Raw genomic sequence first — 24,509 nt, forward strand, 5'->3', positions numbered from 1 at the left:
AGATGCACAGATAGTGCTCTTTCGCCTTGATCAAGAGCAGATAAGCTGTTCCAGGACGGAATCACAACTTGAGAGCAGGAAATCAACCCAGGCGAGAAAGTGGGTCATGATCTCCACAACTGGAGGCAAGAAGAGAGCTTTGGCTGACACATGTGTGATGGGATGTGTTTGGACATTTTTGGCGTCCAAGTATGTGGATCCTCTGCACCAACAACAGCTGATACAGGCGCGAATGGCGGTTGGAGGAGAGTCACATGGAAGTGTGCGGCTCATTCTACACCAACTGCCAAGAAACCGGTAACTCCTTCCTGGCGATTAGTGGTCCTGACCCACCGACACAACAATAGTCGCAGAACGTATAGCAGGGTGAGGAAGGCAGCCCAAATTAGCTGTCATGAAGGCAGCAGCCAAATGAAGACCTTGCCAGCTCCCACCTGGCACCACAGCTATGCGGTCAGAACAGGAGCTACTTGCCAACCTCACTGATATGAAGAGGATTACAAAGATTTCCTGTCACGTCGCCGGCCATGGTGGCCGAGCGGTTCTAGGCGCTACAGTCTGGAACTGCGCGACTGCTACAGTCACAGGTTCGAATCCTGCCTCAGGCGTGGATGCGTGTGATGTCCTTAGGTTGGTTAGGTTTAAGTAGTTCTAAGTTCTAGGGGACTGATGACCTCAGCAGTTAAGTCCCATAGTGCTCAGAGCCATTTGAACCTTTCACACCTCGAGCTGTGGACGATGGCAAACTACATCGTGAAGACTGCAGGGCTCTACACTGTCAAATACAACTCACTAACTGTGCAGATTTCCGAAAGGTGATGAACGAGGCGGCAGCGCCGTCATTGCCATTTTATATACACGCCACCATTCCAGGAAAACTCATCAAGGTGGTCTTCAAGTAGTTTTCAAGCTCGGAAATCTTGGACTTCTTTGAAGAAGTACTGAAGGACCTGGTATTTGCAGTACGTAGTGTGCCAGGGGCCACCAGACTCAGAAAGAGTCTCTCTCCATCCTCGTGATCGCTGTTGATAACCTGTACAACAATAGGTTTTTTTCAGCTGAAAACACCACAGTCATTGTCGAGCTGCTATGCAAGAAGAGAGGTTTGCCTCAGTGCTTTTGTTGCTCCTTCCCTCAAGATCACGTTAACTGTACAAGCACTCATGCAAGCGTGAACAGCCACTGCCAAGGACACAAAAAACCCACATGCAAGAAACCGTGGCAGAATGCATGTCCCAAGTTACTGTGGCTGTCAGTACTTTAAGGCCGTGGTAGATCGACTGAGTGGCATGCTGCACAAACAGAAGACCGACTGCTCTGTCTGACATCTGCTCCTAGTCACGTGGGCAGTGGAGTGGCCAAAGAACAGCAAAAGCAGAAGCTGGTCAGTGAGGCTGTCACCACCACTTCCACCCCAGAAAGCAGAAGAGATCGGCACCTGCCCACCAAAAATCATGCTTGAGACAGCACAGTGTTGATCCCGCCACAGGGAAATCTCGCTGCCACACAAAAGACAACACAGTAGCAGGTGGCAGCAGTAGAAGTGCTCCAACTGCCATCCGTGCTGATGCTGCAACAAATCTCCCAACAGCGGCTGCTGTACCCTGTGATGTAGCAGCAGCCACTGTCACCAGGTGATCCGGCTGCCCTCATCGCTTTGCCATCAACAAAGTGTCTCATATCACCAAGACACTGCTGAGAATCGTTGAGATCATGATGCTGTCTGGCCAGGCAGCCACGCCCACTACACTGCAACTAACGCGCTGAGCTATTCATACTGATGTCCACACTGAGAAGCAATGAAGACTGGCCATGCACTGGCCAACGAAAAACAGTCAGTACTGCTGGCAGTGAAGAAGAAAAAAAAACTGAGAACTAAGATAGCAACACAAAACGAGAAGTCAACTTCTGCAAACAAAATAAGATTCTCTAGGAACAGCACCTGTGCTTAGCCATCATCAGACCAGGGAAGAAGAGGAATTCCTGACGAATACCCCAGACATATACAACACAGACGCTGCTCACCTAAGCTGCAATTTCTCACCATATTCAGCATTCTGTGGTGTTGAGAACGCTGTGTTCTGTCGCAGTCTGCAAGACATAAGCTGCCGACTGCAGGAACATCTTTCTACATCTGCATGTGAAGTATAGATCCAATGCTACACTCAAAATCTCCAGTCGATGTCTTCTATTCAGAATCCCGAGGTGAAGTTCTCTCTTCAGAGGTCTCTCCATTCTACCAGTCAACACAATTTCCATCCACCCTTGACCACCCAGAAAAGTTTTGGAATGTAAACCAATAATCTAAGTCCTCAGTCCGAGTTCACAAACAATTATGTGTAATACTCCCATCCTTCGGTTAAGTTTTTCATTTCAGCCAATACGCTAGTCTCTACCTCCGAATTTCTTGGAAACTAGACTTTTGTCATCTGCTATCTTTTAAGGTGAACCAATGAGGAGCCCTCTTACAGTCTTTTAGACGCGTGCTCACCCTACACTAAGGGGTACCAGGACGTCGGCCCATCGCCTTACAAGGACAGAAAAGAATTCCTAAGCGCGATGCAGCTACGTCACCTCTTACAGAATGCAGAGAGAGGCTGATTTCCTCCATCACAGCATTCTAGGAAGACGATCTGTTAGCAGAAAACAAAGTTATTTTGAGATTTGTTTTGACCTTTTGGAACAACTTGTAAAAACTAAGATTCCACACCAGATCAGGTGCTCGTCATTGCACACTATACGAATACTTTGAGTGATGGCCTCGGCATTATACGAAAAACTGCTTGTGTAATGCGACTCCCAGAACAAACCATCTCTGCCCTGAGCCTCTCTGCCTATCCTGGCAGTGGACTGACGTGTATCACATGCCACTGGCAAATCCTCCCCAAGTTTGGAAGTCAGTTATCGAAAGGAGCCATATGTCATGTGGAACCTGAAGTCCGTGACACAATTGTAGAATTGATTAATAAAATGATGCTCCAGTTCCTTACATGTACTGCAAGCCTTCACATCCAGCCCAGGCACACTCCAGTCATCGACAAACTAATGATATGGAACAGCAACTAGGAAGGTTCTTGTTTCTTCCTTTCACTATTGCCTGCAGCTCCTTCAACATATAGACTGTTTAAATGCTCCTATTGCCATAATATGTATTTACTTGTGATATCAAAAACACACAGATTCATTTCATACACTACAGATAACTTACGTGTTCCCACTTGCCATAACCTGCCGTCTTTCTCCTCGAAATTAAGATGATGGTGTGACGTGAGAGGTGTGAAGTGCACACATGAAGATTGTCTTCCACGTTTGAAACCACATGTGTGAATGAGATCTTTGGCCTCTATCACAATTAGCTGCATATATATAGTTCTGTGGTTCTGTTCACGTGGTAAAGAAGGGAGAAGGAAACAACACAGGGGACTTTTGTTGTGTCCTTAAAGGAAAGTGTGAATAGGCACTCAGTTTACTCCACGAAAATACAGCCATATGTCAGTTAACTATAATTTTTTTCTCGCAGCTCATTCCTGTAATCTGACACATGTTTGTCGACAGAGATATACGTGAAGGATGCAAAGATGGATACATGCATGCCCGATGGCAGCTTACTCCATGAAAATACAGCCGTATGTCTGTTAACTATCATTTTTTTCTCGCAGCTCATTTCTGTAACCTGACACATGTTTGTCGACAGAGATGTATGTGAAGGATGCAAAGATGGGTAAATGTATGCCCAATGAAAATACAGCCATATGTCTGTTGAATATCATTTTTTTTCTCGCAGCTCATTTCTGTAACCTGACACATGTTTGTCCACAGAGATGTACGTGAAGGACGTAAAGAATGGAACATGCATGCCCAATGCCGAGCCATGTGTTCTGAATGATACGCCATCAACAGCGTGGGTGGATGGCAACAACGGACTGGGTGCAATCGTAGGCAACTTCTGCACGCACATGTCCATCCAGAAGGCCAAGCAGACCGGCATAGGATGGGTCACTGCCAAATGTGAGTCTCAGCATCTGCCTTTGTTTCTCCTTTCCTGTTCCCCATTAGCTTTCACAACAGCATCTTGAAGTCTTGTCGTCCGTAGCTGGTGTTAGATTCAATGCATACTGAAATGGTATGGTACCCATGTCTAGAGAGAGCATGGCACTGTTTTGAGTTGCCCCCATGTTAACAGATGAGACAAGGGGTGATGAGTGATTGCAAAATTTTAATCCAAGTGGGGATGTGAAGGGGGAATCTTATAAATGTAACTTTTGATATAACTGACTTGCAGCCTGGAAAAGTGACATGCACCAAAACCAAATTTAACAGAATCTAATGCAAAACTTATTCAATCTCAAAAGTTGGTAGTAGTAAGCGCACTTGCTGATAATCTAATATGTTTTTTTATTTTCTTATAAACGACTAGGCTGAGCACATTGGCCACCTACTCACTAACATTTTTTATAAACGAATGGAAACTAACACACCCACGAAAATAAAAATGTTCAAAAATTTTCAAACAAAATTCGGTCCTGCGTGTCACATGTCAAATTCTTTTTACCATTCATTACTTCATACATAAGTGTATCTTTCGGAATTTTTTTCATTAAAAGTTGCACACAACCTCATTGTTGTTTTCTGAGTAGCTAACACATTCATTCTTCTAGATATATTTATTACATAGATAGAATAATTTTGAATGAAATTGAATGGACTCACATTAATGTCACCATTCAATTGTGTAGTTCTCTTAAAATCTAGGAAAGTATCATAAGCTTTTAGATAATATTTGGCGGATCTAGATTCCACAGTTCTTGAGGAAAAGCTTAATTTCTTCCATTTTTCAAGTATATATTCTGTAATTTCACAACGAAGATGAAATAAGGCATATCAAATTCCTCGAAGTTATAGAAATTTGTAATATCTAACTCAGAATTTCTTTTTTCATCCAATCCAGCAATCTCGACAGTTTGTGGCTCAAAGAAAGATATGGGAGTTTCTGGATTTTTAAGTCTATCTTGTTCTAATTTAAGCGAATATTTTGGTGCAAATTTAACAACAGGAACACGAATTTCCATTGATTCTACAACAATGTTTTCCTCTTTTGGAAGCATGGTCACATCTTCAACTTCATCTTGGGTACGATCTGACCAGCGAAAAATAGGATCTCCAGCACTTGATGACCATGTAAAAATTACTGTTAAATCTCCTTCCCACATTGTTTCTTTATAATCTTTAAAAAATCCACTGAATATTTCTAATGGATAAAGTACTTCTTTTTCTTACTTTTTATCTTTCCGTTATTAAGAATATGGCCTTCCATGGTTAACTCATTGGCTAGAGTCAAAGTAATCGAATAAGAGCCAATGAAGAAATAAAAGGAAATTCCATTCTAGACTAAATATTGTTACCTTTCTACATGGTGATAACATCAAACAGTTTTGCTACATAATTATCGATTATGTTTTTATTGGATTTTCCATCGTAAGTTGGATAATCTGTACCATGAGTTCCAATAATACTGAAGTTCATGTATAATTGGGCATGATTAGGATGAACCCAACCATCTCCAATATTTATATTAATCTCTGTGTTCTTGTTGGGGAGATTCAAATTATTTTTAGTCTTCTCATTCACAGGGATTGAGTAAAACTGATAACTTTCGACTTTGTTCATGTTTTATTTAAGCATAAAAAATATTAAGAAATTTCTAAAATAACTGTCACACAAGCACCATTAAAGTCAATCAAATTATCATTTTTGTCATTTACAGTAATTTCTAAGTCTTGAACTGGATCAACAATTGGAATATTTGCAGGATTATTTGGTTTGTGAATTATTGGCCCACCAAATATTGCATTAGGCGTGAATGAAGCAATAATATTAGTTTCTCTGTGAAAATGATCAGTATGCTTTACAAACATTCCATCAGCAAGATTGAAATTTATATTGATTAACTCAAATGGAATAATTTTAGGAACATCTTTAGTAACAGTTTTTTCTTAAGCCTCAACAATTTTACTACTAAATTCAAGCACACTTTTATGTCCATATACAATTTTACATCTCTTTTGGTAACAGTTCTGTTTAAAATTTCGTCTGCTGTGATGTGATTATTTGGCTTCTTCAAATGAATAATTTTTCCCAAGTTTTTCAAACTGTAGTCACCTACTGGAATTTCTATCATTTCTCCATCACAGTAAAGTTTATTATTTCTCGATGTAATATTTGGAGTTAGAAAAGACGAATAAAATCCAACCAGTGCAACACTACTAAAGCTGTCTCGTATTGGTACAGTCAATCATTTTCTCAGAACAGATGACTTACCACTCAGTTGAAAGAGTCTACTCATTCACTATAAATTTTTTTATTAATAAATGACCAAACCGGATTGGGAGCCAAATATAAGACTTCCAGAAAAGAAGTCGAAAAATAAACATGGTAAACTTCTACCTAATTCTATTTGATGTGCAATTATTGGGTCGAGTTAACGTCAAAAAACTACATTGATGATTGATAATTATATTTTAGCTCCTAGATGGCTGAATTGGAATAAAATTAATCATTAGTACATTCACTCAAAAGGTTTAGATCACCTAATATACTCGGAATTTATGAAAGGATGTGAAAAAATTGAAGATAAGCATAATGAAAAAATTGTTACCTTTCTCGACAATAACGATGAAATTATTCCATTGGGTCAGTGTCAAGACAATTCAGTTGTTGTCTTCGAGGGCTTCATTCTAGAGAACCAAGATATCGTTAGAGAGTATTTTACTAGAGGTAGGCACAAAGGAATACATTGTTTTTACTTAGCTCAAACCTACTCGAAGATACCAAAACAACTAATAAGAGATTACCTAAGTTTTTTAATATCTTTAGCCTAGATCACATAAATTTCAATCATATTTGCCATAAGTTTGTTGGAGGAGATTTAAAGTTTAATGAATTTAAAGAAATGTTAGCAGATGTTGGAATGGCCAGTTTGAATTTTTAACAATAGACATGACTAGGAAATCAAATGACGGAAAGTTCAGAAATAAAATACAACATTTCAAAACAACATAAACTTAAAGCTATTTTAATCAGTGTTTTTTATTCTTAATAAATGTTTGCAAAATACGACCCAGAAATCGTTAAAAAAGCTAAACAGAACAGGAGAGCAAAAGAACAGTAAAAGATGAGTTTAAAAATGGAAAAAACAACCAAGAACAGAGTATGAAAAATTTGAAAAAGAAGGTCAACCAGTTATCAATGCCAAGCACAAGTCAATCAAGGAATTGAAGGATTAGGTGACAGTGTTCTGAAAGCTATTTAAGAAAATAGAGAAGTTGAAAAACAAATGATTCCATATCATAATCTTGAGGATTTACAGTTACACAATTGGTCTGATGATATTCCAGGAAAATATGACTACACACTAAATGAATCAGAAATTCAAGATATATAGAATAAATATGCAAAAGAATGCTAAAATATGTAAACCATAGTGAAGATACTATTTTTGGATTAAGACCTGTTGGTACCTTTAAATATATAGCAAGATTACCAGTAACATTTGAAGGAGATAAATTAAAAATTGGCGAAAAGATATGTGCAGGAACTGACGTATTAATGAGTATTTTAACTGAAAAACAGATTACTATGGATGATGTGGATGAAAGATTTGATGGAGTAGATTTGTCAAATTATGCAGATATATTATACAATTCAGGAGCATTGTATTCTGACAATAATCCAAATTAAATAAGATCAAGTAGAGGTAATAAATATAAATATCTGATAAAGCCAATTGTTGATGACTATTTTCCAAACTTGAGAAGACTAACTATAGAATCTAGTTCACCTGAGAAAAAAGATGAAGGCTTAGTTAAAAAATATACAGAAACACCAACTGAATATATTTTGATGGATAATATTCAGCAATTAATTGATAGATTAACAGTTACTCATGGTGAAGAACCAGCTAGAAATAAAAATTAGCATAATGAAAAATTTGGAATAATGCAAATGTTGAAAAATAAATTTAGTGATTTTGTTATCAACAATCCAAAAGGCATTCCATATTTGATTAAAATTTTGAATAATCTTCCTCATACATTTTGAAAGAGTGAAAAACATAGTAAAGGGTTGGTCAATTGGGTTTTAAATAATGTACCAATGCCTGTAATGCATGTACCGGGATTTAATTACTGTGGGCCATTCACTAAACTTGAAGAAAGACTAGCGTGTAGTGATCCAAGAATTAATCCACTAGACAAGGCTTGTAAAAGACATGATATTGCTTATCGTGATCATAAAGATTTAGAAAAAAGACATGAAGTCGATAAAGGACTTTACTTAGCTGCAAAAGAAAGAATGCTTTCAAGTGATGCTTCATTAGGAGAAAAAGTTGCAGTAACAGCAGATAGAAGAATAATGTATGGAAAACGAAAATTAGGAATGGGCTTAGTTGTGGATGACAATGGATGGGGAGTATAAGAATTTCATCTTATTAAATTTTTAATCTATACAAATGAACAATTTTACTATTGATTATACTTTGTTACCTAGTGACAAGACTAAACCCAAATCAATAAAATTAAAGTTGAATAATGATCAATTAAATGTGTTTGTACCATTTTTGACTGATGCTCAAAAGAGAAGGAAAGAAAAGAAAGTTGGAGGAAATTTGCTTGTTACATTAGCTATTCCTGTTGTGAAAAAAATTATTGAATATCTAACAAAAAATAAGGGAATCTGAATCTGACTAATACAACATGAAGGTGGATTTCTACCATTACTTTTGGCTGCATTACCATATCTAGCAGCTATTGGTTCACTTACTGATGGATCTGTAGCAATCGCAATTGCAGTTATAAACAAGAAAAAGACTGATAAAGAATTATAGGAATAGAAAAGACATATTGAAGCAATGGAGAAGAAATCTGGCGCTGGACTGAAGAAAGTAAAAAAAATTCCAAGAAGTAATTGATAAATATCCTAATGCATTAAGTCATTTTGATATAGAAAAACTTGCTAAACAATTGAAAATTAAACACATTTGTAGTGTATACATGACTGATGAATTACCGAGTCATCCAAGAGAATATGAATGTGGAATTTAATTTAGATAAATCTGATCATCCTGGTACTCATTGGATTTGTTATCATGAAGCTGAAAATTTAATATTTAGTTTTGATTCATTTCATGGTAATATACCAAACAGCTAGTTAACTATTTGCGAAAAAATGAACTATACTACAATAGTGAAAGAATGAAAAATTTTGAGGAAGTAATATGTGGTCACTTGTGCCTATTTCTTTTAAAATTATTATGTGAGAATTATAAGTTTAATGAAATTTTGGATTTAATAAATAGACATTTTTGGAAATAAGGTAGGTCAAACTGAAGGGCTTAGCGCACCTGCATATGATCTAGAAATTATCAAAAGTGAAATTGATCCAAAAATTAAAAAAATAAAAAGTGAAATTGATCCAAAAATGGAAATAGGATTAAACAATTTCAGTCATGAATAGACCCAAAGATAGCCAATACAAATAAACAGTTTCAGGAAGAATTTAATGCTATTTTTAAAGCAACTGGAGGTTATATTGGTTTTAAAGGTAGAAGACTTGCAAATGTAAATGATCCAATTGATGCAAAGGATGCAGTGAACAATCATTATTTCGATAAAGAGTTATCAAATGTTGTTATGAAGTCTGAATATGCAAAGCAATTAAGTAATTATGTCACTACAAAAGACTTTGATGAACAAATAAAGAAGAACAATGAAAGGTTTAAACAAAATTTAACAAGTATTATGACACAATTCAATAATTACTTTGCCAAAAAAGAAATAGAAATACTTTTTACAGATAACTGAATTTACTTTTATGACAGGAGGCAAGCAAAAAATGCACAATTTCGAATACGAATTCAGGCTTACAAGAATTATTCTGATTGGTAAGAATATAAATAGAGACTTGAACTTTGATTATTTTGATATTACATTAAGCGTGGCAGATAGGCTATACGAAATAAATAATAATAATTAATGGTACCTAAATCAAATTTACTAAATGTAAGATTGTAAGATTCTGTTAAAACTGTTCCAGCTGATGTAAATATAATTCTGTTTGGCGAAATAATTTAAAATTTAATAAATTGTATCTATATGAATGGATAGTCACAGTTTGCATTTAGTCCTTAAGGGCGATCGTGCTTTGCACTGACCTCTTCAGAGCGATCACATTTATTGCTTAAAGTGCAAAACGTTTACTGAGACACATAATCCACACGTAACAACAATGAATGGAAGACAAAGAATTGAAGGTCTTTGTACAGTTTTTAAAAAGATGAAAAGTAAATTTGTCAAAAAATTTGGAAGAGATAGCAATTTATCACCCTTTTTTATTCGTGAAGAAATCATTAATGAGCTACATAAGCCAATGAGAAAAAATTTTACACGAAGAAATGTAATTTCTCTCGATATAGATGATTTATGGCAAGCCGAATTACTCAAAGTGGATTCGGGCAAGATGAAAGGAATTTCAAAAATAAATTGAGTATACAAATATTTATTGAATGTTATTGATGTCTTTTCGAAATTTGATTGGGCTATCCCAGTTAAAGATAAAACAGGTAAGAATGTGGCTCTCGAAAAAATATTCAGCTCCAGGAGACCAAAAAATCTGCAGACAGACAATGGGAAAGAATTCTATAACAAAGAATTTCATGAGTTGATGAAGAAATACATCAGTCATTATTCAACTTTTTCAGAATTAAAAGCATCTGTTGTTGAAAGATTCAACCAAACACTTAAGGAAAAGATGTGGAAGATATTTCCTCTTCAAGGAAATTACCAATGGATCGATCTAGTTTCAAATACATTAACACAGTTCATCAAACTATCAAAATGAAACCAACGGAGGTTAATGAAAAGAACTATAAGATAGACATCATTGTGCCTAACTATAAGGCTAAATTTTTAAAAAACGAGATAAAGTGAGTATCAGTAAACGTAAAGGACTTTTTGAAAAAGGATATACTGCCAATTGGTCAACAGAGGTTTTCAAAATTGAATCTGTCATTCATTCCAAACCAATCACATACAAACTGAAAGATATCGAAGGTAATTTTTATGAGCAAGAACTGCAGAAGACAAAATATCCAGATTAGTAGATGTGTATCTCATTGAAAAAGTTCTGAGAAAGAAAGGAGATAATGTTTATGTTAAATGGTAGGGCTTTGATAATCCACACAACAGTTGGGTGAATAAAGATAAAGTAATAGTCAGTGATTGACCGCTGCCATATTGCTGTATATTTAAAGAAGTGCTACACAATAGCACACATTGTTTTAATAAATTTTTAAATAAAATTTTTCTACATAAATGTATCAAGCAGTGTGAATGATGAAACTGACACTTTCATTCTTTGTGTCTGTATGTTATTCTGATGATGATGAAGAAAGTATAATCTCTGCATTTATACACCAATTAACTCATGGAAGTGTGAATTATTTACACAATCTCAAAGTAGATGAAATTTGTATTGTATATGAATACTTTATGAAAATAGCGATCGTAAAATTCAGCTGCTGACTTTCGGTAATTAGATTGTGACCCATCGTGAGTTCCAACTAAAGCTCATTTGTATTTTAGTGTGGTAATTATTGCCACACTGACTTTCATTAAGAAATGGCATAAAATTCTTTAGATCTGCAAACAGGATGACCATCCCGTCTGGAATTCTTACATTAATTCAATTTTATGAAAAAGATTTGTTATATCATTAATCAAGTTTTCTTGTGTATAATTATTCAAAGTAATGAAATAATTTCGATGGCAAACGATTCTCAAATATTTGCTCACTCGTTCATATAAATTTATTGAATCTGGCACATAATCAATTCTTAAAATTTTTTCGCTGTTTGCTGCATAGTTCTCATTACATCCATTTGCCTTTGTACATTTGTAATTGTGCTCAGATGACATAGTATTCATAATGAAAACTATATAATCTTAAAACAACAAAAGCTGGCCTTATATTTTTATTGTTTGTTTGAGAACAGCATGCAGTAATAGTGTATCTATTTCTTTGTTTCTTTTGGGTATTATATCAAAAGACATATTAACTATTTCTCTCAAATTTTCGATTTTTTTATCCAATTCATTTATTTCTCATAAATATTTTATTTGGTATTTTTCAAGCATCAATCATCTTTTTTCTAATCTTATATCCACCATGTTCGTGAATTGAAGGTGAAACTTCATGAGTAGCCCACCTTCTTTTTTGGATTTTAAAGTTAAAGAATATAATTCAGATTCATTGATAAATATTGAAGATTTTTCATTACCTTTCAATACCGCTTTGTAGGCTGGGCTTAAAATATCTTTATATTTTACTTTATCTTCATTATCAATATTATTTTTAATAGTTTTGTCAGTGTCTTTATACTCTAATATTTCAGCAACATTTTTTGCCTTAAACTAAGGATTATCTTTTCATCAATAATTACTAAAATATTTTGGTTGTTATAAGTGAATTTATTATTCTTTAGATCAATAAGTGCCTCCATTTATATAGAATTAAAATACATTAGTAAATTAAAATTCTACAGCAGGGACAGTTAAAATTTCGTCATAAATTTTTTTCCCTCTTCATTTACTTCCTCAACAATATCATTGGATGGGTCACATAATTTCTCTTCTTGGATGTATTCGTACTCTAATGTGAGTGGATCATTGTGTTTGATCTCTTTGTACGAGAGGCCATAGTTATTCAAAGACTGTATAAAATTTTATTTCCTTTAATGATGCAGGGTCATTCCATAATGAATAAAGCACAAAATGTCATTTGTGATCAAAACATTCTTTTTTAAGATCTGTGGAGGGTAAAAACTTACCCTCTGGAATTCCACAAAAATTGATGTTTGGAAAAATCGGCCAAAATAGTATTTGAATGGAGGAACGAATATCACAAGTGACAGGCTGATTAATAAGTAACTGAATTTTAACTTCTTTATGTGTAATCAGCTCTTTACCGCTTTTCCGTTGTTTTAGTTCTTTAAAGCAATGCCAAATCTTTGTGTTGTTAATGTGATATTCAAGTCTTACTCGATCCAACAATTCTGATCTAGTTAAACTCAAATTATTTTCATTTATGCAATCATCAGGAGCTTGATTTGTTTTCCCTTTCAATTATTCTTCATCTATTAGCTCTACTTCTCCAGGCATTATCGGGTCTAAAGAGTACATTTCCTCTAACTGATTTTTAGTTAGATCATTAATGTAGTCAAAAGGCTCATTTAGATTTTTAATCGTTAATTTAACAATCTCGAGCTGTCACGTGCAATGTAAAACGAAGATTTCCTTGTTCATTTTATCTTTGAAGTCGTCGAATAACTCATGAATCATCGTTTTTGTTTTATGAACATCATATACTTTTTTGTAAAAGTGGATGTTCGTTGTGTGAAGAATTAAAATTCGAGTTTCAAATAGACAAATTCTCTGTTTTTCCCACTTTAAAGTTGTTGATTAAAGAATATCTTGTTGAGGTGGCGATATAGATGTACCATTTCTTGTTTAATTTTGTTGATAAAAACTTTGATACTAACATTGAATTGTTCGTCTTTTGTTTTCCTCTTTTAATTCTTCTTTCTCTCTAAGGACATGCGAACTCTTTTGTGAGTCTGTTTCGGGAGTCGATGGCTAGTTGCTCCTTTTCTTTTATTGTTTTAACAGTTTATTCTCGCCGAATTTTCGAATTGAAGGAAGAACTTCATGAGTAACCCATCTTCTAAATTGTTTGGCTTCTTCCTTTATAGATTTTAGAATTAAAGATTCGTTAATGAAAATTGAAAATTATTCATTGCCTCTTAAAGGGGACTGGCGGTCCCCCTTTAAATTTTTTATAATTATTTGTGTCATCAACATCTACATTTTTACGTATTGCTTTTTTTTGTATCGCTATGTTCTAAAATTTTGGCGATATCTGTAGCCTTAAACCAAGGATTATTTTAGTCATCAATAATCACAAACACTTGCTTATTGTTGTATGTAAGCTTGTTATCCATGAGGTCTACAATTGACTCCATTTATATAGAATTAAAATACATTGGTAAATTAAAATTCTACAGCAGGGACAGTTAAAATTTCATCATAAATATTTAGAAGAACCGCATCACAAATCCAATCTTGGAATTTTCTAACGTCTTACATTTTTGATTTCACGATTAAACAATACAATCCAGGTTCACTAATGAAAATAGCTGATTTTTCATTACCCTTAAGGGAAACGATTCGTTCCTCTTCAAATTTTCATATATACAGGGTGTTACAAAAAGGTACGGCCAAACTTTCGGGAAACATTCCTCACACACAAATAAAGAAAAGATGTTATATGGACATGTGTCCGGAAACACTTAATTTCCATGTTAGAGCTCATTTTAGTTTCGTCAGTATGTACTGTACTTCTTCGAGTCACCGCCAGTTGGCCCAATTGAAGGAAGGTAATGTCGACTTCGGTGCTTGTGTTGACATGCGACTCATTGCTCTTCAGTACTAGCATTGTTGGAGATGTCTTGATTGGGTCCCATGTTCTTCCACCGATGCTCAATGGAGCACATTATAATGATTTCATACGGGATACTCTACCTGTGCTGCTAGAACATGTGTCTTTGCAATTACGACACAACATGTGGTTCATGCACGACGGAGCTCCTGCACATTTCAGTCGAAGTGTTCGTACACTTCTCAACAACAGATTTGGTGACCGATGGATTGGTAGAGGCGGACCAATTCCATGGCCTCCACGCTCTCCTGACCTCAACCCTCTTGACTTTCATTTATGGGGGCATTTGAAAGCTCTTGTCTATGCAACCCCGGTACCAAATGTAGAGACTCTTTGTGCTCATATTGTGGATGGCTGTGATACAATACGCCATTCTCCAAGGCTGCATCGGCGCATCAGGGATTCCATGCGACGGAGGACATTTTGAACATTTCCTGTAACAAAGTGTTTGAAGTCACACTGGTATGTTCTGTTGCTGTGTGTTTCCATTCCATGATTAATGTGATTTGAAGAGAAGTAATAAAATGAGCTCTAACATGGAAAGTAAGCGTTTCCGGACACATGTCCACATAACATATTTTCTTTCTTTGTGTGTGAGGAATGTTTCCTGGAAGTTTGGCCGTACCTTTTTGTAACACCCTGTATTTTGATGTTTTTCTCTAACATGGTCTCTGATTGCCTTCCTAGTGTTTGTAAATTCAAGAATTTCGGCAACATCTTTTCCTTTGAACCATGGGTTGTTTTCTTCTTCAAGCACAACAAAATCTTCTTTATTCTTATAAACAGCCTTGTTGTCTTCCTGAATGAGGTCAAAAATATTAAGCATAGATGATTCGATTTCCATTTATAGAATGAAAATACATTATAAATTAAAAATTTTCTTTTCAGCAGCCAGCATCATGGTCTGTTAATTATTTAGTGCCTGGAATTCCATCTGCAATTTCCTATAAAGTGTGTCATTATAGATCACAGTATCCTTTTTGTGTAAAGTGTATTATATTAAAAACTCATAAATGAAATAAAAAACACATAGTAATAATAATAATAGCTTTATTCAACATCGAACGGTACACTGCACACATACCAAGAAACAGTTATGATTAAAGTTATTTGTACAATACACAAGACACATTTTTTTGAATATGTCATTAATTTACAATAAAATTACAATAAAATATTTACTGATTTCTATTTACATAATTTCACAAAGCATTTGTTGTTCTTCATATAAGTATGGTACTCTTCTAATGTGTAGAAAGGGTGTTTTATTAAAAATTTCTTAAGCTGATGTTTCAGTTTAATTGTAGGAAGAGCCATGACTACACTAGGCAGTGCATTAGCTAATTTTATACCTGCGTACTGAGGCCCCTTTTCGTAAAGTGCTGTTCTGTGGCTGCCAATGTAAAATCTTTCCTTATTTCTAGTATTGTACTGGTGGAAATCTGAATAAGTGTTTGGGTGCAGTCTTTTCACAAGCAATATGGCTTTTAGAATGTGTGTGTTTATAACAGTTAACACCCTATATTTTGCTCCACAGATTATTGTCACACCCCTATTTTGAAGAATGAGTAGCTTATCTAGATTAGCTTTAGTTGTTGCCCCCCAAATTTCAATACTGTAGTTCAAGTCAGAGGAGAAGAGAGCATGGTATGCAGTCTTTAGGACTACAGTGTCTCTACAGAACTTGCTGATAGTACTGATTGCAAATATATTTTTTGGCAACTTAGTTGCTAGGGAGTCAATATGTGTGTGCCATTTCAGGTTGCTTTGGATTGTTACGCCAAGGAATTTTACACTAGACTCTTTCTTTACCAATCTGTTGCCATTGTACAATTTAATTTCATTATTCAAACTACTTTTGTTAAACTCCATCAAACACGTTTTACTGGTGCTTACATTTAAAAAACTGAACAATTTCTTTTGTCACATTATTACACTCGGCCTCTAATTCATTACATGATTCCTTTTTACACACAATGGATGTGTCATCGGCATACAGAACAGTATTTAATATCATTTACATAGATCAAGAACAGAAGGGGGCCCAACACCGATCCCTGGGGCACGCCATATTTTACGCAAGTGATCTCTGATTTGTAGACACCACTTTCCGTTTTAAGGGGAACAAACTGTTTTCAATTGCTCATGTAACACTTTACTAGGTCATAAGCAGCGCCTCTAATACCTATGTTCCATAGCTTGTTTAATAGGATGTCAACATTCACACAATCAGAGGCTTTTTCCAGGTCTAGGTATACACCTGCCACATGTTCCTTGCTTTCGATAGCCCTTACACCTCTTCAATGAGTTGAGCAGCTGAAGTGCTAGTTGATTTACGTTTTAGGAATCCATTTTGATTTTAAAACATCAGGTTGCATTTATTAAGAAAGTTTATAATCCTGTTGTATATAACTTTCTCAACTATTTTGGAAAAGACAGGAATTATTGAGACTGGTCTGCGGTTTTCTATTTTGTTGTTGTCACCTTTCTTAAAAATGGGTGTTACCTGTGCTATTTTTAGTCTGTCTGGAAAGGTGCCTGATTCTATTATATTGTTGACTACTACAGATAGAGGTACAGAGACATTTTGGCTACAGGCTTTTAAAACATTAATAGAAATACTAGTGACAGAAGGAAAATTAAGAGTGTAAATACTTTATCTATACAGCTATCAAGCCCACAGCAATATGAAAAAAGATTCATTTATTAAGGAAAAATTTTAATTATTAATGAAAATTTTATCTCAATGAATGGAAGTGCACAAGAAGTGTAAAAAGTGCGAAGTGGAGGAGTCAATTGATAACTTTTATTCAAATAAATATGCAAAGGATAAGCATTCAAATATTTGTAAAGAATGCAGTAGAATCCTTTACAGAAATGCATTTTATAATAAAAAAAAGAACGTTTTGAACAGTATATATCCAATTATAAGAGTCCTTTGGCAATGTTTAAGGATATGAACGATTTTCTTCATTTTTACAAACAACAACAACAACAAGAGTTAAATAGAGAACGACATTATAAAAATATATTGGTTGTCAAGAAATTAAAGATCTTGGCTGTTTTTACTTAAGTCATTCATCTATGGACAAGCTTGCAAGTAGGCAAAAAAGAAAAATAGTGTGTATTTGTGGAAAAGAAGAGGTTAAAAGCGATCTCAAAAAACATTTACAGACAAATAGTTGCATCAAAATAAACGAAAATGAAAATTCTCATATTTTGCAAAGCTAATGCTTTTTATTCATTAATAAATTAAGTCTCTCTGGGAGGTTTTGCAAGTACACAACAGGCTTAGAAAATATGATTTAATTAATTTAATTGTTTCGAAAAATTTACCGCTACCCATTTTTCCAAAAGCTAATGAGAATTTTTCCCGAATAAAAAAATAATAAAATGGATGCATCGCTGAGAGATTTTACAGTCGTTCCAAAAGCTAATGAAAAGTTTACTCTAATAAAAGATATTAAAATGGATCCATTGCGGAGAGATTTTACAGTCGCTCAAATTTGTGATTATTGCAAAGGAATAATTTAGTAGTACACAACAGACTTTAAAACAGATGATTTAATTAATTTAATTATTTTGAATACTTTACCACTACCCATTTTTCCAAAAGCTAATGAAAATTTTTCCCGAATAAAAGATAGTAAAATGGATACATCGCTGAGAGATTTTACCGTTGTTCCAAAAGCTAATGATAATTTTACTCTAATAAAAGATAATAAATTGGATGCATCGCTGAGAGATTTTACAGTTGCACAACTTTGTGATTATAGTAAGAGGAATAGTTTGCGAGGATATAGCGGATTTAAAGAGGATGGTCTTATCAACTTAATCATTTCAAATAATTTACCAGGTCCTACAAAGACTAAAAGTCTTGGCATTAAAGGATACAATACATTTAAGAAATCAGAGTTAATTAATGCCATTGCATTACAAGATTTTAAAATTCACCCAGATGTATTCCAAAAGACTAGATCAAGACCAAAGTGTGTACCCAATATAAATTATTTTTACAGATTTGATGATATTATTGAAATGCCTCACCCGCCGAGAGTAGAAAAAATAGTGAGACTAGATCAAATTTACCCATTTAGTAACAAAATATTTGGGCAAGAAAAGGAGGCTGATCCATCTAAAAAGCATTTATTTGATTAAAGAAATTAGATCGAAATTTAATGAAAATTCAAAGCATGGTCTGTTGACTATAAAGTTGTCTTTAGCGATGCTAACATTACCAAACTCTACACTGTTAGTGAGAAAACAGATTACATAACGAAAGCACTCAGTTCTATAGCAGATGTAGCTAAAAAGAGGACTAATTTCAGGATAGGACATAAGCTGAATATAACAGTCAATAACCCAAAAATGTCTTATCAAATTTCTACAGAACATAAAGCATCAAAAAATACTTGAGAGTCTGTTCATGTTGTGTGCAATAAAATAAGAGATTTCTTAATATCTGATGAGACTGTTGATATAACAGAAACATCGTTTAATTTTCAGATGTAAGCAATTCCTAGAGGTGGTAAGGTTGCCCAAATTGTAATAAAGAAGGTTTCTTTGTTAATGGAGAATTCAAAGATTTTTATATTTACCAGTGCATTGAATGCAATAAAATATCTGGTGGTAAAGAGTTTAAATGTTGTAAAAAAGGCTTTCTAAAGAAAGTGAATTGTACCTATATTGAAAGATATGTGTGGTTTGATTATGAAGCAACTCAAGAAACAGGCATACATATTCTGAATATATAACTGTTCACAATTTTAAAGGTGATACTGTTTATAAATTTAAAACAAATGATGAATTCTGTAGGTGGATGATATCTGAATAGAACAGTTATTACACATTCATAGCTCACTATGCAAAAGGTTATGATTCCTAATTCATTTTGAAGTACTGCATTGAAAATACAATAAGGCCATGTACCATCTACACAGGAACTAAATTGATGTTGTTGGAGATCAAGCATTGGACATAAAAATTATAGATAGCAGTTCGTACAAGGTCCACTTGGTAGTTTTCCAAAAACTTTTGGTTTGAAAGAATTGAAGAAAGGCTACTTCCCACATCAATACTCCAGGAAATGAAAACTACATAGATTTGATTCCTGATACTGAATATTACTGTGTTGACAATATGAAGCCAAAAGATAGAGAAGCATTTCTCAAATGGTATAGCTCCAGAGTCAAAGTAAGTTATGTGTTCAACATGAAGAAAGAAATTAACAGGTACAGTAATTCTGATGTAGATATATTAAGAAGAGGCTGTTTGGAATTAAGAAAACAGTTTCTAGAGATAGCTAACATTGATCCATTCTGTTATTTAACCATCGCTGGAGTTTGCATGACCTTTTACAGATCTAAATATTTACCGGAAAATACAATTGCTGTATTGGATAAAGAGCAGAAAGGTAGTTATAGTAAAGATTTCATAGCATGGTTAAATAGTAACAATATCTTGCATGCTCTTAATGGTGGCGAAGTAAGAATAGCTGGTGCAAAAGTAGATGAATTTGATTAAGAAAGTATTACTGTTTATCAATACCATGGTTGTTATTGGCATCGATGTAAGAAATGTTTCAAAAGTGAAACGATTAACAATAAAAATAAGGAGACGATGGATGATCTTTCTGAAAAGACTTTGAGAAGAATTGCAGAAATATGAAATGCTGGATACAATCTGGTAGAGATGTGGGAATGTGATTGGCTGAACTCAGCAGAGTATAAAAGGCTTAAGAAATTAAAGCAGTTGCCTGAAATTGTTGAACCATGGAATCCAAGAGATGCTTTTTGTTGTGGCCGTACAAATGCAATAAAATTAAGAGCTAAAGGAGATGGTGTTAGCTCAAAAACAAAATATATTGATTTATGTACTCTTTATCCTACTGTACAATTCATGACTTTTATCCTGAAAAACATACGACAAAAATATATAGACCAAGATATTATTCAAAAATTGGTACGGCTTAATAAAATGTAAAGTATTGGCTCCTAGAGGATTGTATCACCTTGTTTTGCCTACACACATGCAAATCGATAAAAATGAAAAACTGTTTCCTTTGTTTGTCAAATGTGCAGAAGAACAAATAAGTAAATGCAATCACAGCAATGAAGAAAAAAGTTTTATTGGACAGATGAAGCAAAGTTGGCCATGGAAAGAGGATATAAAGTTTTTGATGTCTCTGAAGTAGGGGATTTCAGAAACAAAAACAACAAGTTGTTCAAAAATTATGTACAAGACTTCCTCAAAATCAAACATGAAACAAGTCCACATAATTTTGAGTCTGATGAAAAGTATATCAAAACAGTTAAAGACAAGCTGGATATTCACTTGGATCATAACAGAATAAAGGAAAATCTGGGAAAACGAGCTGTTGCTAAGATTTGTCTTAATTTGCTATGGGGCAAATATGAGAAAGGCAAAATATGAGTCAAACAGAATATGTAACCAATTTACAGCACTTTTATGAGATATTGCTGGATGAGCAATTAAATAATTGAGATGTAAATTTTATTACAGAGCAGATGGTTCAGATGAGGTACAATTTTAAGGATTATTATGTGGAAAACAATGCGGCTACAAATATCTTCATAGCTGCATTCACTACATCAAATGCAAGACTCAGATTATGTGATATGTTAGATAAACTAGGAAAATCTGTTATGTATTTTGATACTAATTCTATAGTATATATTGATGATGGTAAAAATACTGTACAAACAGGCTGTACGTTGGGTGAATGGACAGATGAATTAGGAAATAATTGGGTTACAGATTGGGCTTCAACAGGCCCAAAAAGTTATTATTATGAGAAAAATGATAAAAAGACAGAAATGAAGGTAAAGGGCTTCACTCTAAATTACAGAATTCAAAAGTTGAATGGCGAATTCATGATAAGGCCAATAGAAATTGAAGTGAAAGAAATATACAGTTAGAGTACAATCAGATATCTAGAGATGTTGATACTAAAAATCTGCTCAACAAGAAAGAATTTTCATTTCAGTATGATAAAAGGTTGGTTCCAGAAAATTTTGATACAGTGCCTTATTGATATTGATCTTATAAAGCAAAGTAAAAATTCCAACCATATTTCTTATATAAATAGAATAGTTTCCTTTTGTTGTATTCCTAGGGTTCTAACTTTCTTGTTATAGAGTGATAGAATTTCAAAAATGATGAGTAGGCTTCAGCGTAATTTTATAATTTTTTTGGTAAATCACTTATCAGTAAATTATGCTTTGCTATTTGTTTTACATTCATAAAAAAAAGAGTGTCTGAGTTTTCTATTTCTTCCCAAGTTTCTATATCACTTATTTTTACATCATTGTTCCTCTTTCTCAAATGTTCTGTAATTAAAGATGGTTTAAAATACTCAAAGCAGATGTTACATTCAACTTATCTCTCTCATGGTTTAATGTCAAAAATATCAAATTGAAATTCATTCCACACATTAGTCATGTTTATAAAGTTTAAAAATTTAAAAGATTATTAAAATTTTGTTCTATATAAATGGACACTCTACTGAAGAAGCTCAATAATGCAAGCAATTCTAATCTGTTTAGAGAGATTAGTGAGCTTGAGACAAATGAGTGTATTACATTATTGATTGTGAACATTTAAAAGCTAGGTATGGGCAGAAAATTTCTCTCGAGCTCGGTAATAAATTTAAAATTATTTTGCCAGGAAGGTTCAGTAAAATAATAGATAACTGGGATTTCCAATTTTTTGATGTCAATTAAACTAACATATAAAGGAGTGAAAAAGACTAAAAATAATGATAACGAATTTCATGATCTCAAGTTCGTTGTGTAGCTTTTCGAGGCTGCAGAATTTGATACATGATCGGAATTTTTTGAAAATTTTTATTTTTGTAGGCGTGTTGGTTTGCATTCATTTATAAAAAAAAATGTTATTAAGTAGGTGGCTAGTGTACTCAGCCTAGTCGTTTATAAGGAAATAAAAAGAAACATATTAAATTATCTGCAAGTGTGCTCAGCATACCCACTTACTACTCTTGGTACTTTCAATTTACAGTACTCTGATACGTAAATAATAAGAATACTTCAATACTACATGAGGTGACAAAAGTCATGGGACACTTTCTAATATGATGTCAGACCTCCTGCCCGTCGTAGTGCAGCAACTCAACGTGGCATGGACTCAATGCGTCATCTGAAGTCCCCTGCAGAAATATTGAGCCATGCAGCCTGTATAGCCATCCATAATTGGGAATGCATTGCTGGTATAGGATGTTGTACACGGATGATCCCTCTATCATGTCCCACAGAAGTTCTACGGGATTTATATTGGAGGATACAGGTAGCCAAACCATTTGCCCGAATTATCCAGAATGTTCTTCAAACCAGTCATGAACACTTGTGGCCTGGTGACATGACATTGTTGTTTGGGAACATGAATTCCAAATGGCTGCAAATGGTCTCCAGCTAGCCAAATATATCCATTTCCAGTCAATGATCAGTTCATTTTGACCAGAGACCCAGTCCGTTCTACGTAAATACAGCCCAAACCATTATGGAGCCACCACCAGCTTGCACAATGCCTTGTTGACAACTCAGGTCCATGGCTAAATGGGGTCTGCACCACACTCGAATCCCAGCATCAGGTCTTACCAACTGAATTTGGGACTCATCTGTCCGGACCACAGTTTCCCAGTCCAAATGATATGGTAGTGAGCCCAGGACAGAAGCTGCAGGCGATGTCATGCTGTTAGCAAAGGCATTCATGTGGGTCGTCAGCTGCTATAGCCCATTAATGCCAAATTTTGCCACACTCTCCTGACGGATACATTCGTCGTACTTCCCAGGTTGATTTCTGCAGTTATTTCATGTCATTTTCCTTGTCTGTTAGCACTGACAATTCTAAGTAAATGCCGCTGCTCTCATTTGTTAAGTGAGAGAGGTAAAGCCTGAAATATGATATTCTTGGCAAACTCTTCCACTGTGTATCTCTGAATAAAGAATTCAGAGATAAATGGAATGCCCAATATGTCTATCTACAACTATCATTCCACAGTCAAAGTCTGTTAATTCCCATCGTGTTGCCATAATCACATTGGAAACCTTTTCACATGAATAACATGAGTACAAATGACAGCTCTGCCAATGCACTGCCGTTTTATATCATGTATACACAGTACCACTGCCATCTGTGTATGTTCATATCACTACCCCATGACTTTTGTCACCTCAGTGTATAATTATAGTACATTGTTTTACATTACTGATATGAATATGGTTCAACGTTCTGAAGTCATAACCTTGCACAATTTAATGCAAGGTATTCAATAAATTTGAAATATATCTAGAAGATAACGATCTCACATTCCAGTTCTCTTGCTTTTGTAGGGTTCTATCCCAAAGAAACACACTCATTTCTGTGAGAATCGATATATTTCATACAGATGTCCACATTACAACAAATCATACAGCGAACTCAACAAGCAAGATGTCATGGGCCGTTAGATCACAGAGTCAAAGAACTTGCAATGGTGGCGATATGTCATTTGTATTTACGATGCCACACAGCCCCTCCCCCCGCAGAGTGGAGCACGGTTTGAACGTAGTGGAAGGGAGGTGTGTCTGGCGATGAAGGTGGTGAGGGAGATGGCAGTGATGTGATGTGATGGAGGTTGTTGCGGCAAGGACCATGCTGGGAGGTCAATGTGGAACTCCTGTAGGTGTGTGGGCAAATGAGGTGTCAGCCCACGTGTGAGGATGGAGCGATGTGGCGCGGTTCTCCGCATGATCAGCTGGCAGCATTTGAACCGTAACCCTCCCTAGGGGGTTACCGTAGCTCGGAGGAACTTGTGGTCGACCTCACGCTGGAGTGGGTGGGAGCCAGCGATCGACTGACAAACTGGGTCCCCAGTTGGGTGGGATGAGTTGTTTTGCAGCAGGATGAAGATGTGGTTGTCATCGATGAGGATGGTGACATCCTCC

The 24,509-nt window shown here is 35.0% G+C and overlaps 1 protein-coding gene across 1 annotated transcript in view; it reads left to right on the forward strand.

The window, feature by feature from the left end:
* Window positions 1-24,509, forward strand: part of LOC124798944 (uncharacterized oxidoreductase YjmC-like) — a 218,943-nt gene that overhangs the window by 33,130 nt on the left and 161,304 nt on the right. The window contains exon 2 of the mRNA XM_047262478.1: window positions 3,820-4,008. Within this exon, the coding sequence (XP_047118434.1) occupies window positions 3,820-4,008 (189 nt within the window). The remainder of the gene's footprint in view (window positions 1-3,819; window positions 4,009-24,509) is intronic.

Source organism: Schistocerca piceifrons, chromosome 5, assembly GCF_021461385.2.
Source record: "Schistocerca piceifrons isolate TAMUIC-IGC-003096 chromosome 5, iqSchPice1.1, whole genome shotgun sequence".
Classification (NCBI taxonomy): domain Eukaryota; kingdom Metazoa; phylum Arthropoda; class Insecta; order Orthoptera; family Acrididae; genus Schistocerca; species Schistocerca piceifrons.